This window comes from Malaclemys terrapin, chromosome 14, assembly GCF_027887155.1.
Source record: "Malaclemys terrapin pileata isolate rMalTer1 chromosome 14, rMalTer1.hap1, whole genome shotgun sequence".
NCBI classification, from domain to species: domain Eukaryota; kingdom Metazoa; phylum Chordata; order Testudines; family Emydidae; genus Malaclemys; species Malaclemys terrapin.
The window spans coordinates 25,163,796-25,184,073 of NC_071518.1; the positions used below are offsets into that span (position 1 = coordinate 25,163,796).

Sequence of the window (20,278 nt, forward strand, 5' to 3'; positions counted from 1 at the left end):
TGAATTAAGATTACATGGGCAACCTAAATTCTGATATTCTCTATCTTTTGAAAAAAACATCTTTTGAGTGCTTGCCTTTTCAACCTAAATAGCCTCCTTTTAACATAGGGTTTGTGGGTGGTGGTGTTTTTTTGGGGGGTTTTTTTTGGTACTTAATTAATAATGATGAGGGAGAGGCTATATCTAGTTGTTTTGTTTTAAACTATACCCATGCGCTTATCTTCATCAGGGCATATTAAAAAAACAAAACCACTGATGACGCAAAAGAGATGTGATAATCTGAAATAAGAGACAAGTTTTAAAAGATGTAAAAGAAGCCAAAATGTTAATGGGAAATGTCAAGTGGTGAACAATTACAAACATGTTTGTTTCAGATGGTTCGCTTTACCAAACCGTATTTGCAGGATTTATGAAGATTATGGAATACATTGCTTCTTCTAGTATGCAAATTTATGTCAAGGTTTCTTAAGAGGGATTCACTGAAACCAAATAATGCTGATAAGTTTCCAGTGCTATGCTACCACAGTTAGTCACTGTAACTCTAACCCAAGTGATTAGGTTTCTGAGTAGCTTTGTATAGAATTTCAGAAAGTTGAGTAAAGAGAACTCTCATCAGCATAATAGGAGAGAAAAAATTGACTTCCATCAGTTTCTTTAAGACAGCAATACATATACTGTACTATGCATTGAATCTAGAGCTGGCTGAAAAATGGAAATCCCTGCCTGGAAAAAAGAATGTATTGGGGATGGAGAAAGGATGGCATCTCAAAGTCATCTTCTCTGTCTTAGAGCTTGAAGTTTAGCAGAATGGAGGGTCTCTACTGAGAGAGAACATTCTATCTAACTCCCTGCTTTTTCCTTCTTCCTTTTTCTCTGTGAATCTGTGATTGTGTCAGGCTTTATCAGCTGAACCTGTCTCCACTCCAAGGACTACAAGCCATTTTGCTGTTCATGATCTCCATTAGACTACCAACTTTCAGCTCAGTGGAATCAGCTTAAGCACACTCTGTTCAGCAGGCAGCTTGGCCATGCCTGATAGTTGAGATGGCTGCTTCAGCAAGATATTGCTTGACACTGGAAGGAAAAGACAGCAGCATTAGACAGGCTTTGCTAATTGGTGCCATCCTGGACTTGCTATGTGTCCACTGTGCTACTGATCTTTCTTCTACAATGGCTAATTCTTCAAGCTTCCCCAAAGCACTGGTGGCAACCGCACACATCTTTTTCATGTCGAGATTCCATAGTTTTCATTCTTCTATTTCACTCAAAGACCTACATCTCAACTCTTTGAGGCGTCCAGCAGTATTCAGTGTCCTATGAATATGTTGTAGGAACAGAGCCTGATATTTTAGCCATGAATCTCTAGATTCACAAGACTCACCCACAGCCAGACTAAGACTGGCTTGTCTGACTGGGGTCTGTATGATATTATAAACACCATTATCCCCCTCTGCAGCTACCATGGAATGAGGAATGGTTCCTTGTCACTATTGAAGTAGCCTTCCTGCTTGTGAATCTCTACACCCAGGATGATGAAGTTTGGATGCTTTATCAGTCAAAGTGCTGGATTTTTCCATGATAAAGTACTTATCAGGACTCTGCTACAATTCAGCCTGAACATATACTTATCCCTCCACCTAAATTAGATTAATTTCCATCTTTTTGCTATTGTAAGTTTAGTGCCCTCGTGGCCAAGATGGAGTCTGCTCTGCAGGCAGGTCTGGCCAAGAGAAAGCGTGCGCAGGAATTCAGCAGGAGAAATCCCTTCCACCCCAGGGGCACCTGTTCCAAACCCCTCAAAGTGAACACGCACACCCACAGGAAAAGTACAGTGGATATAACAAGGGAAATATTTATTTACAGAGGGATGAGAGGAGAAAAACAACAAGGGGAAATATAGGGAGAGCAGTAAGACAGGGCTGCATCCAAACCAAAGCCCCACAGGCCCAGTGGTAGCACAGTCTGGAAGGGCAGACATTGAGTAATGTGTCTGCACACAGAGTTCAGAAGTCCTGAGCAAAGTTCCAGTCCGTGGTGAGTCTTGGGTGCTCCTGGTCATCTTCAGCGCCAGTGAACTTTCCCCCAACAAACCCCTCCGGTGCCCTCTTCTGCCACTCTCTGCAAAGCCACACAGAGCGACCACCTCCCCACTTAACTAGCTAGCAACCTCCCTCCTTGTCCTCAATGCAGAGTCACAAGCCCCAGTACTCACAGCCCCATGCAGCTCTGGGCAGCAGTGATACTGGGTCCAGCTCCGGCCTGTCCTCAGGCAATTCCTCCTTGGCACAGTGCTCCTCCTGGCTCCTGTCCTGGGGTGTCCCCGATCGGCCCTGTCCTTCCCAGGCTTGAGGCAGGTTCTCTTCTGCTTCACTTTTCCAGGGCCTGCAGGCTGCCTCCCCCTCTCCTTGGAGCTCCAGTGCTGCCCCCTGAAGTTTCCCTCCTTTTTTCTTACTCTCCCCCTTCCCCTTAGGAAAAAGATTTAAAGGGCCATGCTCTCTAAACCCCAAAGGGGTTACACTATTTTACAATGGTTTGGCACTATTATTTGGATTTCAGAAGGGCATTTGTATGGCAATTACAGAATGCTATTAATATCTGAGAGAGACTTTTCTGTATCCCACCCTCTTCATTGGATCCAGGGCAGTGTCAGGGATGAAGACAATCTGCAAAGTCATGACATGACCTTTGATTCCATTACCAAGTTCTATATGACTGATCTGCATATATTGGCAAATAGTGCATTGTTGAAGACCTCTAGGCTGCCATTTGTAACTTACTTTTCCTTTCTTCTTTTTCTTTTTTCCCTTTTTCTTTTTCTCTTATTTTTCCTTTGTCTTCTACTGTTATTACTAGCTAATTCTCAATTGCTCGCGTTGGTGAATGGGGTAATGTATTAAAGTGCCACTTTTTTTTTAAATCTGTAAATTAACTTCCAAATAGAATACATAATCCTGCAGAGGGGAGGATCCAACTCTTAATAGTAATGTGAATGGTCAGTAATGACATTGCAGTTCATATCCTAAAAGCCTGGGATAATTTTCTTGGCTGTACTTTTATCTCCTACCTTGTTGGTGGTAATGTAAAAGAGCTGTCTCTAACATTACTACATGACCTGACAGAAATTATTCCAGATTGGTGGATATTTTTATGCTGTGAGAAGATGAATTTAGTGGTAATGTACAAAATAGTCCCATTACAAGCAGGTGTATAAAATGCAACTTTAAATTCCTTTCCCTAATTAACTTAAATGCAGCTTAACAGTTTCCACTATTAAATAGTGTATTTTGTGGGATACTGAATTTTTAAAGGGGGAAAAAACCTTAATCACTTATTCACTTGTGAAATGTTGCCCTATTGTTTTCTTCTTATATTTATAGCTCAACCAAAATAACTACAGAAAATTTCTTTTTTGTTTAAATATTACGCTGCTATTAAATATTTAATAGTTTTCTTTCACCTAAAGCCAAGAGATCCTTTGTCACAATACAGGACACATTTTTCTGAAAGTCAAGCCTTTTAGGCCATTTTTGAATGTTTCATTTATTTCTCATTTAGAAAGTTAATTTGTGTAGGATGTGTACTGTACATTGAGTGCAGTGAAGTAGTTCATCACTACTTTTTTTTCCTCCTCAGAGATCAATGAATTAGATCTGTTAGTAGATGGAAGGGCTGAAAAGTTTAACAATTTTAGATACAAGTTTAATGGGTTTTGCTTCCTTGTGATTAATAGTAAGGTTAATCAAACTCACTTAAAATAGAAGTTGTGATCATTTTCTATTTGTTGCATTTTTATTACAAAACATATGGTAGAACACAATAACTTCCAAAATATTTAAAGTTCCAAGTAAGCATGTAAAGCAAGCCAGAAAAAAAAATCTGAAAAACCTAATGGTGCGTGTTGCAATATTTCTGATCAAACTAATTATTTGGTTAAACAGCTTAAAAATGAGGCCAAAGCATTTAATAAAATGCTCAAGTGGTTCACTGAATTAAATAGCTAAATAAATTAAACTTTCCTCTCCATATTCCTCTTGTTCATTTTCTTTCATGTTAAAAAGGCATCAAGAAGATTTCTGGGATTCCCTTCAACCTTGCCCTGAAAGTAGGATTGCAGGGTCTATGTTGTTTCCTTCTTTGATGAGGTTTGATAGGGTTTAAAGTTGTCTAAATTTTAGTGTTCTCTCTGCTTGTTCTTGCTGAGGACTGCATGCTACAGGTTTTGCTTTCATCTTTCATTTCTTGGAAAATGGTACTGAAACAGGGCTGCTATGGTTAAAGGTGCTGACAGATGCCTGATATTCACCAAGTTATCATCTTAGGAGATGTTGTACGCAAGTCTCTTTGCAGGGAGAAAATAATTGTTCACAAGACTGCTTATTGTCAGTAGTAGCTAAAAATGATTACATCTGTTTGAGCAATGCCAATTGCAAAACTAATTATATTAGTTCTTCTATCTTGGAATCCATAGCCAAGAAAGCAGAATGTAATTGTTTGGTAGCTAGTTTTCATGGAAATGAATGAACTTGAACACAGGAGCTACATAAAAAGCTGAAATAACAGTGGTGGTATTTTTCACTCATCCAAGCTACATGCATATCCTTTACAATTGCTTGTTCTATACCTGATTGACTTTTGAATATGTCAGGTTACCACAAACAGTTCCTAATTTTTGTATGAGCCTTTTGGCACTGACTTTGTTACGTCAACACATCTATGAGATGAGTAATTTCTCCGTGAACATGTGGATTGACAGCAATACCTTTTTTCTGTTTGGCTGCTTGCTTTTCCTTAGTATTCTAAACACAAGGATGGAAAATGTTCCATAGACTCTTGTAATATTTATATCTTTCACCATTCTTTCATAACCATAATGACCAGCGGCATATAAGTATGATTAATGACCTTGTATGGTTATTCAGTGCTGACAAAGTGCAGTGCTTCTTCATGGAAGATGCTTCCTAATGAGTGTATCTATGTCAGCACATTGTAGGCTACCATAGCTGGGAGAGGGAAGACTTTCAGCCTGAGTAATCTACATGTTACTGGCAAAATTAAAAGAGCATTTTACTTTAAAATTAAGCTTAAATTATTAGTCTGCCCAGGATATTCTGATATTTTTATGGCACCACTAATCCTCCTCAGATGCTTGCAGACAGAATCTATCCTGAATCACAGTGTGGCTTCAGATCTGAAAGGTCTACTACTGACATGATCTTCTCACTGAGACAACTACAAGAGAAATGCAGAGAACAAAAAAAACCATCTACATAGCCTTCATTGATCTCAGAAAGGCTTTTGACTTTGTCAATAGAAGTGAACTATTCGAGCTTCTAGAAAAGATTGGATGCCCCCCAGGCTCTTAAGAGTGATTTGATCCTTCCAGGAAAACATGTATGGCACAGTCCAATACAACGGCTCAATGTCTGAGGCTTTCCAGATTCGTAGCGGAGTTAAGCAAGGTTGTATTCTTGCCCTAACTGTGTTTGGGATCATCTTCTCCCTGCTACTGAAACAAGCTTTTGGTTCCTCAACTGGGGAAACCTACTTGCATGCAAGAGCTGATGGAAAGCTGTTCAATCTTGCAAGACTCGGGAGGCCCTTATCCAACACCACCTCTTTTTGAGCTTCTAGAAAAGATTGGATGGCCCACCAGGCTCTTAAGAGTGATTTGTTCCTTCAAGGAAAACATGTATGGCACAGTCCAATACAACGGCTCAATGTCTGAGGCTTTCCAGAAAGAAGCTCATCTTCAAAGCCTAATGGACAGTTTTTCCAAAGCCTGCCAAGACTTCAGGCATATTATAAGCCTAAAAAAGATTAACATAATGTGCCCAGGAGTTGAAAAAGCACCCTCCATCAAGATCAACAGCTATGAACTTGAAGCGGTGAATGAGTTCACACACCTGGAGTCCACTATCGCAGTCAACCTTTCACTTGAAACAGAACTCACCATCCACATTGGAAAAGCCACCACAACAATGTCTAGACTGAACAAGAGGGTATGGCAAAACAACAAACTGACAGAACACGCAAAGTCTGTGTGTATCATGGATGTGTTACACTGCTCTACAGCCAAAATGCTTCTGAAATAAATGTAGTCAAACTTTACTAATTCTGGGTCACTGAGAATGAAAATGATGCTTAAAATTGTTGATTGGCTCTAGTTTTCAAGATATGCTATTGAGTCAGTATATACGACCCTTGACTTGGGAATGGTGGAGGATAAGTGAGTTATAAAGGGAAGGGATCTCAATTTAAACCAGAAATGACTAAAATACATCTTTGACTGGATCTATGAATAAATCTATGACTGGGTTTGGACGGTACTTGCTTTTTAGGCAAAACAATGAATGATGCAATCTGAAGCTGGTATTGCATCATACATAATATGAATTGCATCATGTTATTCCTAGAAGTCATGGATGATGCAATCATAATGAAGCTTACATCACTCTGCTGAACAAATTGCCCTATATCAGCTCTAGAAATCATACAGTGTCGTGCTCTCTTATTTGTCAGTGTTTGATTTTGCAAAGGGACACATTTCTGTTTAGCCAAAGTGAGCAGAGATGCCTCATACTTGTGTGAACAGTGCAGATAGCTTTTGCTATGTTTGTAGTGAAGTGACTTTTGCATCACAAAATCGCAGTATAACCACTATGGTTAAGAAAGCCTATCACCTTTATTTTGGCTGCAAAATTGGAGATCGGGACAAGAGGTGGGCCCCACACATATACTGCAACACTTGTGCAACAAATCTTCGCCAGTGGTTGAACAGGAAAAGGAAATCTATGCCTTTTGCAGTGCCAATGATTTGGAGAGAGCCAACAGATCATACCAGCAATTGTTACTTCTGCATGGTGCCTCCAGTTGGGAAAGGTGTGTCAAAGAAGAAAAAGTGGACTGGCAAGGAAAAGACGGCATGGAAAGCCTTCCAGTTAGTGGCAATAAATTTTCTCGGAAACAACAAGGCAGACAACTACAGGTTGTTGGTGGAAAACCTCCTCAAGGCATACAAAAGCCTTGGTTGCAACATGTCACTAAAGATGCATTTTTTTGCACTCTCATCTAGATTTTTTTCCACCGAACTGCGGAGCAGTGAGCGAGGAGCGCGGCGAGCGATTTCACCAGGACATTGCAACAATGGAGAAACGCTATCAGGGCAAATGGAGCCCATCAATGCTTGCAGACTATTGCTGGACAGTGACAAGAGATGCTCCATTTAATGAATACAAGAGACAAGCCAAGAAGCGCCGAGTAGACACTGAATAGGACTAAACTATGTACATAATAGTATTTTGCCTTTTGTTTCATAATAAATTTTATTTATATAACCCTTTTGCTGATTTTTAAAGTGTTACATAAACAGGACAGGTGAAATATCTTCATGTAAAGCAACCATAAACACATGAAAAGACCTAGGTTTACAATTTATGATTAAAACTCTATCTACACAATATACATAGACATAAAATGTAAAAACTTAAATATCTTAGAAACAGTAGCCAATCAGTTGTTTTAATTGTCATATTTGAATTCACATCAAAATACATAATAAATAGCACATTTTATCTCTGAAGCAGACAACATCTCAAAAATTGTAGACCAGTGTTATCAGCACACTTTTGTATGGAAGGGAGACATGGACCTTATACTCTCATCAGGAAAAGAGGCTCAAGAGCTTTCATATGTGTTGCCTTCGTTGAATTTTTTGGAGGGACAGAGTCACCACTACAGATGTGTTGAAACGGGCCAGCATACAAACATGTCTCAAACAGAATGATGGGTGCATCCCAAAGGACCCCCTCTACGGTAAATTGGCATCTGGAAAAAGACCCAAAGGATGCCCAAAATTGTGTTTCAAGGATGTGTGCAAGCGAGACCTCAAAGAAATGGACATGGATGTGGACAAATGGAAAGCTCACACTCAAGTCCCCAGCCTTTGGAAACAAGTGCTTAACAAAGGTCTTCGGAGTTACGAGATGAAGCAGTCCAGCTTAGCAGAGGAGAAAAATGCTTGCAGAAGTCAAAGCCCAAAGGATCAAAATATCATCTTTTAAATGTGACAGATGCGGCAGAGATTGTCTCTCTCGAGTGGGTCTCTTCAGCCATGTTCACGGTTGCCATAAAACCAACTGAGTTAATTCTTTACTTTTCAGGGGTGCATACCCATGGTCTCTCAAGACTGAAGGATGCCTACTACTCCCTGATCATGCATGTGGAATGGTTACTATGTGTCATATTATAGTGAACCTTGTGTTTTGCAGTAGTCCACTTGGAGATGAATGGTGGTGGCAAAGCTGTTCTTTAGATCTAATTTTTGCATTGTAAATACATCCACAGCTGCTACTATAAGTTAATGCTCATGAAGAGCATTAAACCACTGCTAGAAACTAGGTCTAATATAAATGAATATTCTCTGCAAAAAACGCTAATCCTTTCACCTTGAGTTGTCAAGAGCTGTGTTATCAATAAAGTGGAGTGCTCCAGTTTTGCTGCAACTCTTCAGTTGTACAAACTCTGAGACCGCCCAGCTCTCAATTTCTTCTCCCTCCTACTTCTACAGTTTCTCCTGTAACCCATCTCTGCCTCCTTCCTTTCCATGGTGCTGCAATTCTTTCCCTAAAACTACCCCACTGCTCTAGCTGTAACAATCCAAGCCCTCCTCATTCCTGCTACTAATTTGACTTCCTCACAGTACTAAAAATTAAGAAACCATCAGTGATGAAGAGGGTCTGATCCATGCCAGGACATCTCTCAAATATCAAGGTTGGATGTCTTTCTGAAAGATGTGCTTCAGGCAAACACAAGTTATTTAGCTCAATAAAGGGTAACTGGGTGAAATATAATTGCCTGTGGTATATAGGAGGTCAGACTAGATAGTATGATCTCTTCAGGCTTTAAATGCTAAGAACTAGGAATTGGAAAATGCAGATTATGTTCCTGGCTCTACGACCAATTTACTGAGTGACTTTGGTCAAATCTGCATTTCAGTTCCCCATTGATAAGGCCCTTCGTTATTGGTGTTTACCAATTGTCCCCAAAAAATTCCTATATTTTTGAAAAAGCCAGTATTTATGGTTTTACCAATTTTCACTAAATGTTGACTTTTTTGGGACCCCGGAATTTTCACCAGGGGAGTGGATGGGACCACACTGAAGGATCAGAGGGGTTAGCAGGGGCTCTGTCCAGCAAGTGGGCCTGTACTCATGGGGTGCAACTTTCTACTCCCCTCCTGACCCTGTTCCTTCAGTGCTGCCCTGTCTGTTTCTTCTACACAGTGGGGGAGCAAGATGGGCAGGGAGCCAGGTCACAGCAGCCGAGACTGCCTGATCACTCCAGGGAGTGGCCCTCCTCGCCAAAGGAGAGCACTCTCCTAACCCCAGCATTTCGATGTGGGAGCAGGGCTGAGCTGAAGGTCCAGAGTCTGGAGAGAGCTCCAGTTTCAGTTGCTGGGACCAGACTCCCTGGCCTTCTTGCTCTTCCATTGTGTGGTTGCAGTAACCACCAACCAGTAGTAACCCTCCTTTGCACTCTTGCAAGCAGTAGCAGAAGTCTCTCTGCACCCTAGGAGTCTTGACCCTTTGCCAGACAGTGCCCCCTTCTGATCCTGGCCCTTCAGCACAGCCCCAAAGTACAGAGCCCTGTCCACCTCCCCTTCCAGAGCAGAGCAGAGGAAGCAGATAGGGCCGTGTGGAAGTCAGCAGGGGACTTCAGTCAGGAAGGTGCCAGTACTCCTGGGGTTCAGCCTTCCACACCCCTCCTGACCCTTTAGCGCATGTCTGCTTCCTCTCTGCGGGAGGGGAGCAAGATGGACAGGAAGCTGGATCCTGGCAGCTGAGACTGCCCAACTGTTACAGGGAGCAGAAAGCTTTCTCAACTGCCACCTGATTAATACCCCCTTCTCCCCAGTCCATGAGTTCTGGGCACCCTTCTCTCCTCATCCCCTATGAATAGTGGGCGACATTCCCCCCTGTCCGCCTCCCTTGTTTTTAATTCTTACCAATTTTCTCCCATTAAAGTTTTTGAATATAAAATGATAAATTCCAAGGAAATTAAAACAAACAGAACTAAGAAAAAAAAGGCCTTACCTATCTATATGTCCTGAATTCACACTGTTATTATGAAGAGAAATCCATTGTCTGTAAGTGCTTAGATGATAATGATTAGTGTAATAGAAAAACTTTTAAACAATTATTTCTCTCCATCATGTTCATATACAATGCAATAGGGCTCACTGATTTTTCTGCCACTGCTGTGTTAGCTAGAGGCAGGCAAATCAGCCCAGTTACAGTGTATGGGAACATAAAAGAGAGAAATAATTTTGTTTAAATTAAATATATGGAGGCAGCATTTTAGTCAACTACTGAATGGTGAACCAGTGATCAACACCCCAATTTAGAGGAAGGAGAAGATCTGGATATGGAATTAGGAGCTAACACTAAAGTAGAAGTAGAGAGGGCAGTCAATCGGTTAAAAAGTGGAAAGACACTGGGTCTGGACAACATCCCAATGGAAGTCGTTAAGGCAAACTCGAAAAACACTTTAGACATTTTGTTAGGCCTGTTACAGACGATATGGGAAGAAGGAGGGAGGGATAGCTCAGTGGTTTGAGCATTGGCCTGCTAAACTCAGGGTTGTGAGTTCTATCCTTGAGGGAGCCACTTAGGGATCTAGGGCAAATCAGTACTTGGTCCTGCTAGTGAAGGCAGGGGGCTGGACTTGATGACCTTTCAAGGTCCCTTCCAGTTCTAGGAGATAGGATATCTCCATTAATTTAAAAAAAAAAAAAAGGAAACGTACCAAACAAGTGGAAAAGTGGTCATATATTGAGCCTGCCAAAAAAAGAGAGCCCTAAGTTAGTGCAAAAGCTGGAGAGGGCATTCGATCGCTGTTTGTCCCAAGTAAAATAATTACACGTTATGCTAGACCAGGGTTTCTCAAAACTTCATTGCATTGCGACCCCCTTCTGACAACAAAAAATACTAAAAGACCCCAAAGGGGTGCCGAAGCCTGAGCCCCCCTGAGCTGGGGGGTGCCAAAGCTTGAGGGCTTCAGCCCTGGGTGGTGGGGCTTGGACTTCGGCTTCAGCCCTGGCTGGCAACCCCATTAAAATGGGGTTATGACCCACTTTGGGGTCCCGACCCATAGTTTGAGAACCGCTGCCCTAGACAAACTAAAGAAAGCAGTAAATTTAAGGCTATGATATGAACAGGCAGGGTTCTGACAGGAGAAGTCCTGCATAGATCACATAGCAATAGAATAGCAGTCATCATCATAGAACTGTTAATTGTATGGCCGTCACCGCTTTGCATGAATTTAATAGATTTCCAAAAAGTCTTTGATACAGTGGATAGAACATTCTTATGGAGTCTGCTGTGCCACTATGGAATTTCTCAGAAATTTGTGAATATTATTCAGAGCTTGTATGAAAATATGACATGCCAAGTAATACATAACAGTGAACTGACTCAGGGCTGGTTTACACTGGGAACTTATATCAACGTAGCTACATTCCCAGGGATGTAAAAAATCTGCACTTGAGGGACCCCTTGCTCTGTAACTTGACAATATTGCATAACATTTGTTGATTAGTACTTATTCACAGAGTCAGAATGTCAGGTTTTCATTTCTGGTGTCAGATTTAGGAAAGTAATCATGACTCTTTTCTCATATAAAATAAGAAGTTAGAATCCCAAACTACAGTGCTTCAGATTGTAGAAAGTTGGAATGCAGTCAAGGCTGCTGAGATGTTACAGCTTCTCAGTGTTTTTGTTTTTGTATCTTTGGTGTTATCAGCACTATCAGAGTGCAGCCTGCTAATTTAGCAGACCTCGATGGAACCCATGAGAGGAGAGGCAATTCTTGATTTAGTCCTAAATGGAGGACAGGATCTAGTCAAAGAGGTGACTATTGCTGGACCGCTTGGTAATAGTAACCATAATGTAATTAAATTTAACATCTCTGTGGCGGGGCAAAGCCACAGCAGCCCAGCACTGTAGCATTTAATTTCAGAAAGGGGGACTACAGAAAAATGTTAGTTAAACAGAAACTAAAAGGTACAGCGCAAAAAGTGAAATCCCTGCGAGCTGGATGGACATTTTTTAAAGACACCATAAGGTAGAGACTCAATGTAAATGTATACCCCAAATTAAAAAACAGAGGACCAAAGAAGTGCCACCGTGGCTAAACAACAAAGTAAAAGAAGCAGTGAGAGGCAAAAAGGCATCCTTTCAAATGTGGAAGTTAGTGAGGAAAATAGAAATGATCATAAACTCTGGCAAATGAAGTGTAAAAATATAATTAGGAAGGCCAAAAAAGAATTTGAAGAACAGCTAGCCAAAGTCTCAAAAAGTAATAGCAAACATTTTTTTTTTTAAGTACATCAGAAGCAGGAAGCCTGCTAAGCAACCATTGGGGCCACTACACAATCGAGATGCTAAAGGAGCACTCAAGGACAATAAGGCCATTGTGGAGAAACTAAACGAATTCTTTGCATCGGTCTTCATGGCTGAGGATGTGAGGGAGATTCCCAAACCTGAACCATTCTTTTTAGATGACAAATTTGAAGAACTGTCCCAGATTGAGGTATCATTAGGGGAGGTTTTGGAACAAATTGATAAACTAAACAGTACTAAGTAACCAGGACAAGATGGTATTCACCCAAGAGTTCTGAAGGAGCTCAAATTTGAAATTGCAGAAGTATTAACTGTGGTCTGTAACCTATCATTTAAATCAGCTTCTGTACCAAATGACTGAAGGATAGCTAATGTGCTGCCAATTTTTAAAAAGGGATCCAGAGGTGATCCTGGCAATTACAGGCCGGTAAGCCTGACTTCAGTATTGGGTAAACAGGTTGAAACTATAGTAAAAAACAAAATTGTCAGACATAGAGCGAAACATAATTTGTTGGGGGAAGAATCAACATGGTTTTTGTAAAGGGAAATAATGCCTCACCAATCTATTAGAATTCTTTGAGGAGGTCAACAAATATGTGGACAAGGGGGATCCAGTGGATCTAGTGTTCTTCAATTTTCAGAAAGACTTTCAGAAGGTCCCTCACCAAAGGCTCTTAAGCAAGGTAAGCTGTCATAGGATAGGAGTACTTGTGGCACCTTAGAGACTAACAAATTTATTAGAGCATAAGCTTTCGTGGACTACAGCCCACTTCTTCGGATGCATATAGAATGGAACATATATTGAGGAGATATATATACACACATACAGAGAGCATAAACCTGTCATAGGATAGTTGTAGATCCCCGGATCCTCCTCCTTCCCTTTTTTAAAGATGGGCACTACATTAGCCTTTTTCCAGTCATCCGGGACCTCCCCCGATCGCCATGAGTTTTCAAAGATGATGGCCAATGGCTCCGCAATCACATCCGCCAACTCCTTTAGCACCATCAGATGCAGCGCATCCGGCCCGATGGATTTGTGCTCATCCAATTTTTTCTAAATAGTCCAGAACCACTTCTTTCTCCACCGAGGGCTGTTCACCTTCTCCCCATACTGTGCTGCCCAGTCCAACAGTCTGGGAGCTGACCTTGTTTGTGAAGACAGAGGCAAAAAAAGCATTGAGTACATTAGCTTTTTCCACATCCTCTTGTCACTAGGTTGCCTCCCTCATTCAGTAAGGGGCCCACACTTTCCTTGATTTTCTTCTTGTTGCTAACACACCTGAAGAAACCCTTCTTCTTACTTTTAACATCTCTTGCTAGCTGCAACTCCAAGTGCAATTTGGCCTTCCTGATTTCACTCCTGCTTGCCTGAGCAATATGTTTATACTCCTCCCTGGTCATTTGTCCAATCTTCCATTTCTTGTAAGCTTCTTTTTTGCGTTTAAGGTCAGCAAGGATTTCATTGTTAAGCCAAGCTGGTCGCCTGCCATATTTACTATTCTTTCTACACATCGGGATGGTTTGTTCCGGCAACCGCAATAAGGATTCTTTAAAATACAGCCAGCTCTCCTGGACCCCTTTGCCCTTCATGTTATTCTCCCAGGGGATCCTGCCCATCTGTTCCCTGGGGGAGTCAGTCTGCTTTTCTGAGGAGAAGTCATGCCTGACTAACCTAATTGCCTTCTATGATGAGATAACTGGCTCTGTGGATGAGGGGAAAGCAGTGGATGTGTTATTCCTTGACTTTAGGAAAGCTTTTGATACTGTCTCCCACAGTATTCTTGACGCCATGTTAAAGAAGTATGGGCTGGATGAATGGACTGTAAGATGGATAGAAAGCTGGCTAGATCGTCGGGCTCAACGGGTAGTGATCAATGGCTCCATGTCTAGTTGGCAGCCGGTTTCAATCGGAGTGCCCCAAGGGTCGGTCCTGGGGCCGGTTTTGTTTAATATCTTTATTAATGATCTGGAGGATGGTGTGGACTGCACTCTCAGCAAGTTTGCAGATGACACTAAACTGGGAGGCGTGGTAGATACGCTGGAGGGTAGAGATCGGATATAGAGGGACCTAGACAAATTAGAGGATTGGGCCAAAAAAAACCTGATGAGGTTCAACAAGGACAAGTGCAGAGTCCTGCACTTAGGACGGAAGAATCCCATGCACTGCTACAGACTAGGGACCGAATGGCTAGGTAGCAGTTCTGCAGAAAAGGACCTAGGGGTCTCAGTGGACGAGAAGCTGGGTATGAGTCAACAGTGTGCTCTTGTTGCCAAGAAGGCTAACGGCATTTTGGGCTGTATAAGTAGGGGCATTGCCGGCAGATCGAGGAACGTGATCGTTCCCCTTTATTCGACTTTGGTGAGGCCTCATCTGGAGTACTGTGTCCAGTTTTGGGCCCCACACTACAAGAAGGATGTGGAAATATTGGAAAGAGTCCAGCGGAGGGCAACAAAAATGATTAGGGGTCTGGAGCACATGACTTATGAGGAGAGGCTGAGGGAACTGGGATTGTTTAGTCTCCAGAAGAGAAGAATGAGGGGGGAATTTGATAGCTGCTTTCAACTACCTGAAGGGGGGTTCCAAAGAGGATGGAGCTCGGCTGTTCTCAGTGGTGGCAGATGACAAAACAAGGAGCAGTGGTCTCAAGTTTCAGTGGGGGAGGTCTAGGTTGGATATTAGGAAACACTATTTCACTAGGGGGGTGGTGAAGCACTGGAATGCGTTACCTAGGGAGGTGGTGGACTCTCCTTCCTTGGAGGTTTTTAAGGTCCGACTTGACAAAGCCCTGGCGGGGATGATTTAGCTGGGAATTGGTCCTGCTTTGAGCAGGTGGTTGGACTAGATGACCTCCTGAGGTCCCTTCCAACCCTGATATTCTATGATTCTATAACAGGGAAGGTCCTCTTATGGATTGATAACTGGTTAAAAGGTAGGAAACAAAGGGTATGAATAAATAATAGTCAGTTTTCAGGATGGAGAGAGGTAAATAGTGGTGTCCCCCAGAGGTCTGTACAGGGACCAGTCCTATTCAACACATTCATAAATGACCTGGAAAAAGGGGTAAACAATGAGGTGGCAAAATTTGCAGGTGATACAAAACTACTCAAGATAGTAAAGTCCAAGGCAGACTGCGAAGAGCTACTAAAGGATCTCTCAAAACTCAGTGAATGGGCAACAAAATGGGCAGATGAAATTCAGTGTTGATAAATGCGAAGTAATGCACATTGGAAAACATAATCCCAACTATACATGTAAAATGATGGGGTCTAAATTAGCACTTACCACTCAAGAAAGAGTTCTTGGAGTCATTGTGGATAGTTCTCTGAAAACATCCACTCAATGTGTAGCGGCAGTCAAAAAAGCGAACAAAAAGTTGGGAATCATTCAGAAGGGGATAGATAAGACAGAAAATATCATATTGCCTCTATATAAACCCATGGTACACCCACATCTTGAATACTGTGTGCAGATGTGATCGCCCCATATAGTGGGAACCCTTTGTTTAAAAGCTTGGTTCCCTCACCAGTCAGTGGAAAAGATGGAGTCCAGCACCAGGTGACCTGGTCACATGTTCCTGTAGTGTCACAGCAGCCGTGAGTCGGAGGTTGTCTGCAGTGTTCTCAGGAAGGTTCCCCGTGGGAGATAAGCTTCTTCTAAGGCCTATTGTTTTCTCCTAATGGCTAATTAACCGGAATGGGCCCTTCCCAGCCAGCCATATAGACTGAGAGTCTTTTGCCTAGTGGGTTATTCAGGTATACACACATTTGTAATACAGATACATAGTCAATGTTCCTAACTTCAGACACAAAAATTATACATGCATACAAATAGGATAATCATATTCAGTAAATCATAACCTTTCCAATGACACTTCACATGACTTAGCTTGCATAAAATACATTGATTGTTATAATCATATTATTATAATAATATCACTGTGAAGAATATGGGGTGCAGTGTCACAATCATATTCTTCCTCCTCTTCCTCTCTGACACCATGAAGCAATGAAAGAGGCTCCTTATCAGCTGATCTCCTGGTAGAGAGAGGGAAAAGGACAAGTCAGCTACCAAGAAATACACACATGCACAGATACTCCTGAGACAAGAAGCCAACAAAGCTGGTAACTGCTCCTCCTTTTCCCATCCAGTGGAGCTAACAACTGCAAAGTTAGATTGCTGGAGATGGAAGTTAGATAGTGGAGAATAGCAGGGCCATTTTTGTGTCTGAAACCATGGAACTGTTCAGGAAGAGTTAAGCATGAGCACAATGTTTTCTATAGTATCTTTGGGATGAAATGTAAGATTGATCTCTTCATCCTAGCTTTCCTAGGATCAAAAAACCCTACTCTGTGGAACATGGAGAAGAGAGAATTTTTGTTTACCTTTTCAGCTTCATTTAATTTCATAAGGTACTCAGATACCACAATGGTTAAGGTACAATCAAAACCTAAATAAAGAAAACCCATGATCATGACTTATTGTCCCCCATATCTATGAATAATTTCCTACTTTCTAGTAGATTTTCATAATCTAAGACCAGATTGTAATTGAATAAATGGTGTCATTCTTTTTATTTTCACGGAAGGATGTGCTGCATATATTTATATTGAGCTAACATGACAGAACTTGTTTTACATGTCAGAGCTGTGTTAGAATGAGCGGTTAGGGACAATGCCAGACTTTCCATGCCCCAGATTTTATTTTAAGCGTTACTTATAGGGCTTACTTTCTTCTGCTCCCTAACAGTCATTTTTAAAAGTAAAGATGTTAGATTTTTTTTTTTTGGCGCTGATGTTCTAGCACATTACTTTAATACCCAATCATTTGCATTCCTAGCTTCATTAGGGCTTTGTGTAAATTAAGTTACAAGTGTTTTGGGGAGTGTTTTTTAACATATTTAATGAAAATTGGTTTTACAAAGAGGTCCCTTGAAGTTGGGAACACCATACTCCACAAGAAAATAAAACCTAATTGGCAAATATAATTGTGCAGTCTGAAAACCATGCCATTTTCTTTTTAAAAATACAAATAAGAAATTTTGGCGTATTTCAGTTTCCCTTGATTTTTCTTTTTCTTTTCCTTATAGGTGTCCTTCATTCAAAACCTGGTGTTTTGTGTGGAAAGAGCATACCGTGTACCTGACTTTGGTGTCTGGGAAAGAGGAAGTAAATACAACAATGGCAGCACAGAACTGCATTCAAGGTACTTGGCAAAACTCTCAGTTCTTTTTGCTTGTATAAAGGCATATAATGTGAATGCAAAAAATTCAGGAAATGTATCAAAATAGAAATAATTAAAGTAGTATTCCAACTGCTTCCCATTGGCCTGGAGCAGCGAACAGCACCAGTGGGAGCCGTGATCAGCCGGACCTGCGGACGCAGCAGGTAAACAAACCGGCCCGGCTCACCAGGGGCTTTCCCTACACAAGCGGCATCCCAAGTTTGGGAAACACTGTTCTAGAGTGAAATTAGTGCTCATGAAAGATGCCAGATTGAGGCCTTCTGGAGACTGACGTCTATACCTCATGAGAAATATGAGCACAGTTGTATATCTACATTCCATGTGCAAATAACCAGATACACATGTAAGTAGTTACTTGTGCACCCAAATTGTTGTCATTGCAGCTGTATATGTATTTTTACGAAAATTTACCTGAAGCCTCCTGCTCATGTATGGAGCAGTTATAGCACATGTTATGGCAGGCTAAGCTTCCCATTACCATACCACCCATATCTGGAAGACCAGCTCGCTGAGAGGTAGTTTAGTGCCCATTGCAATGGCAGACTAAAGTACAGGCCAATTTGGGGGCCACTGCAGGAGCACCAGATCCTATGCAGAAGAGGGGGGCCACTGGCACTGGAACTGTTACCTGTTTTGTCCTCCTCCACAGTTCTTCATTTGCGACTTGTTTTTCTGGCCATCTGATAGAGGATTTGTCTAAGGCAGCTGTTTATTAAAACTTTGAGTTTAGATATTAAGGGCTTACTGTATGGTGCTGTAATTTGCAGATTTGTTAAGATCAACTTTACAATGGTGTTAAATATTCAAAGGTTAGTTTGGACGGCAAGATTTCTGATTCTCCAGATTAGCTGTAGAGTTATGAAGACATGTCTGGCTTTTGCTATTCTGACTTTGATGTCTCCACCTGTAGTACTTACAGTGCTGCCAAGATGTGTGAAATATTGGACCTCTTCTATGTCAATTCGAGAACCTGTTTGTATTTCTTGTGGCGTGTTGATTCTCATGGTTTTAGGGGTTTTTTGTGTTGATTTTCAACCTTACTAATTGTGCATAGGCCTGAAGATCATTTGTTTTGGCTTGCATATATCTATATGGTGAGGAATAGCAAGTTGTCATCCACAAAGTCAAGATCCTCTAACTTCTGTGTGAAAGTCCATTTGTATGACACTTGGTTGTTCTGTGTCTTTCTCATTAAGTAATCCACTACCAGTAAAAAGATGATGGGTGACACAAGATATCCTTGTCTGATGCCTGAGGTAACCTTGAATGACTTAGTCAGATTCAGTTGTGTATTACTTGGCATGTCATAGTTTCATAGAAGCTCTTAATGATGTTTACAATTTTCGGAGGGATTCCATAGTGGCATAGCAGCTTCCATAAGACTGTTCTATCCGCTGTTACAAAAACTATTTGAAATCTATACAATTCATATTAAAGTAATGGCTGCCATGACAGTTCTGGTGAGAGGTCCTAATTTGATGTTCAGATCTTCTCCTACCTCTGTGTCTGGCCACTGGCTCGCCAATCAGTAGTCCACTTAAGTACTACCTCCATATATATTTAATTGTTCTGAGGTCTTATTGTTTTGAACTGGTCGGTTGGTGTATGTTTTTTCATCCTGTCAACTGTATAATGTTATACAGTTTCTTCATGTCATTTTTTGCTGCAGTGGTCTCACATCTGCTGCCATTTTGTCTATAAGTCTTTTTGTTGGAATTATAATTTACGCTGGATATTACCATGACACTAATTTAACCATAAATTCCTTTATTAAATCCAGAGGCCAAATTGTATTTGTAGAATTGCTTTAAACTTGCCTAAGAAGTCAAAATAATAAGCAGTTTACTACACCCAAACAATAATAAAACACTTATAAGCATTTGATCACGATACTTACTAGTGGGCTAAACCCAGGGGTGCTTAAACCCATATTGGTCAGGCAGATATTAGCAATGAACCCTTCACTTTTTTATACCCATTAACGAACTAGTGATGTTATTGCCAATTATCAGACCATAGCTATGTACAGATGAAGCAGTTTCTTATATAGCCAATTCTTTATTGCATCTGGTACCCAATTAACTCTGTTTTATTTCTGTTACTTCAGCCCAAACCTTAAATAAGATAACACTGGTATTTCAGAGTCACTATGAGTTTAACACAACAATTCTTCTTTCTCATTATTTCATTCTTTTTGATTCCATGCTTTGGGCCTTTTGTTCATACTATTATCCCAACTCAATTTAAAACCATAGTGCACCCAAATCTAACATGGGCCTATATTCCTGCACTTTCCTATGCTCTTTTTTTGCCTCTTTGTTCTTTACAGTATATTCTTCCTCTAGTCACTGTGTCTGTGATCTTGTTCTTGCTTGATTAATTTCAGTATAACTTTGCATCTTCTTTTTTCTCACATGTATCCTCAGATGACCATTTGTTTTGATGTTACTTGCTGAATGCCAGCACTTCTTCACACGTTTTAGTGAAAGTTCCCTTTACCTGTTCAATTTGCTTTCCATATTCCATCATCTTCATCTTTAAGTACCTGGTATCTATTTGCTAGCTGAATTCTAAATTCTTATTGTGTTGTCATCTGTTTTAGCTTGGTGATGTTTTAACATGTGCATCTCTATTG

The 20,278-nt window shown here is 41.0% G+C and overlaps 1 protein-coding gene across 6 annotated transcripts in view; it reads left to right on the forward strand.

Annotated features, from left to right (window-relative positions):
- The window catches only part of PHKB (phosphorylase kinase regulatory subunit beta), a 197,053-nt gene that overhangs the window by 59,777 nt on the left and 116,998 nt on the right, over nucleotides 1-20,278 (forward strand). For all 6 annotated transcript variants that reach the window (XM_054048875.1, XM_054048873.1, XM_054048870.1 and 3 more), the window contains one exon: nucleotides 17,489-17,604. In XM_054048875.1, the coding sequence (XP_053904850.1) occupies nucleotides 17,489-17,604 (116 nt within the window). The remainder of the gene's footprint in view (nucleotides 1-17,488; nucleotides 17,605-20,278) is intronic.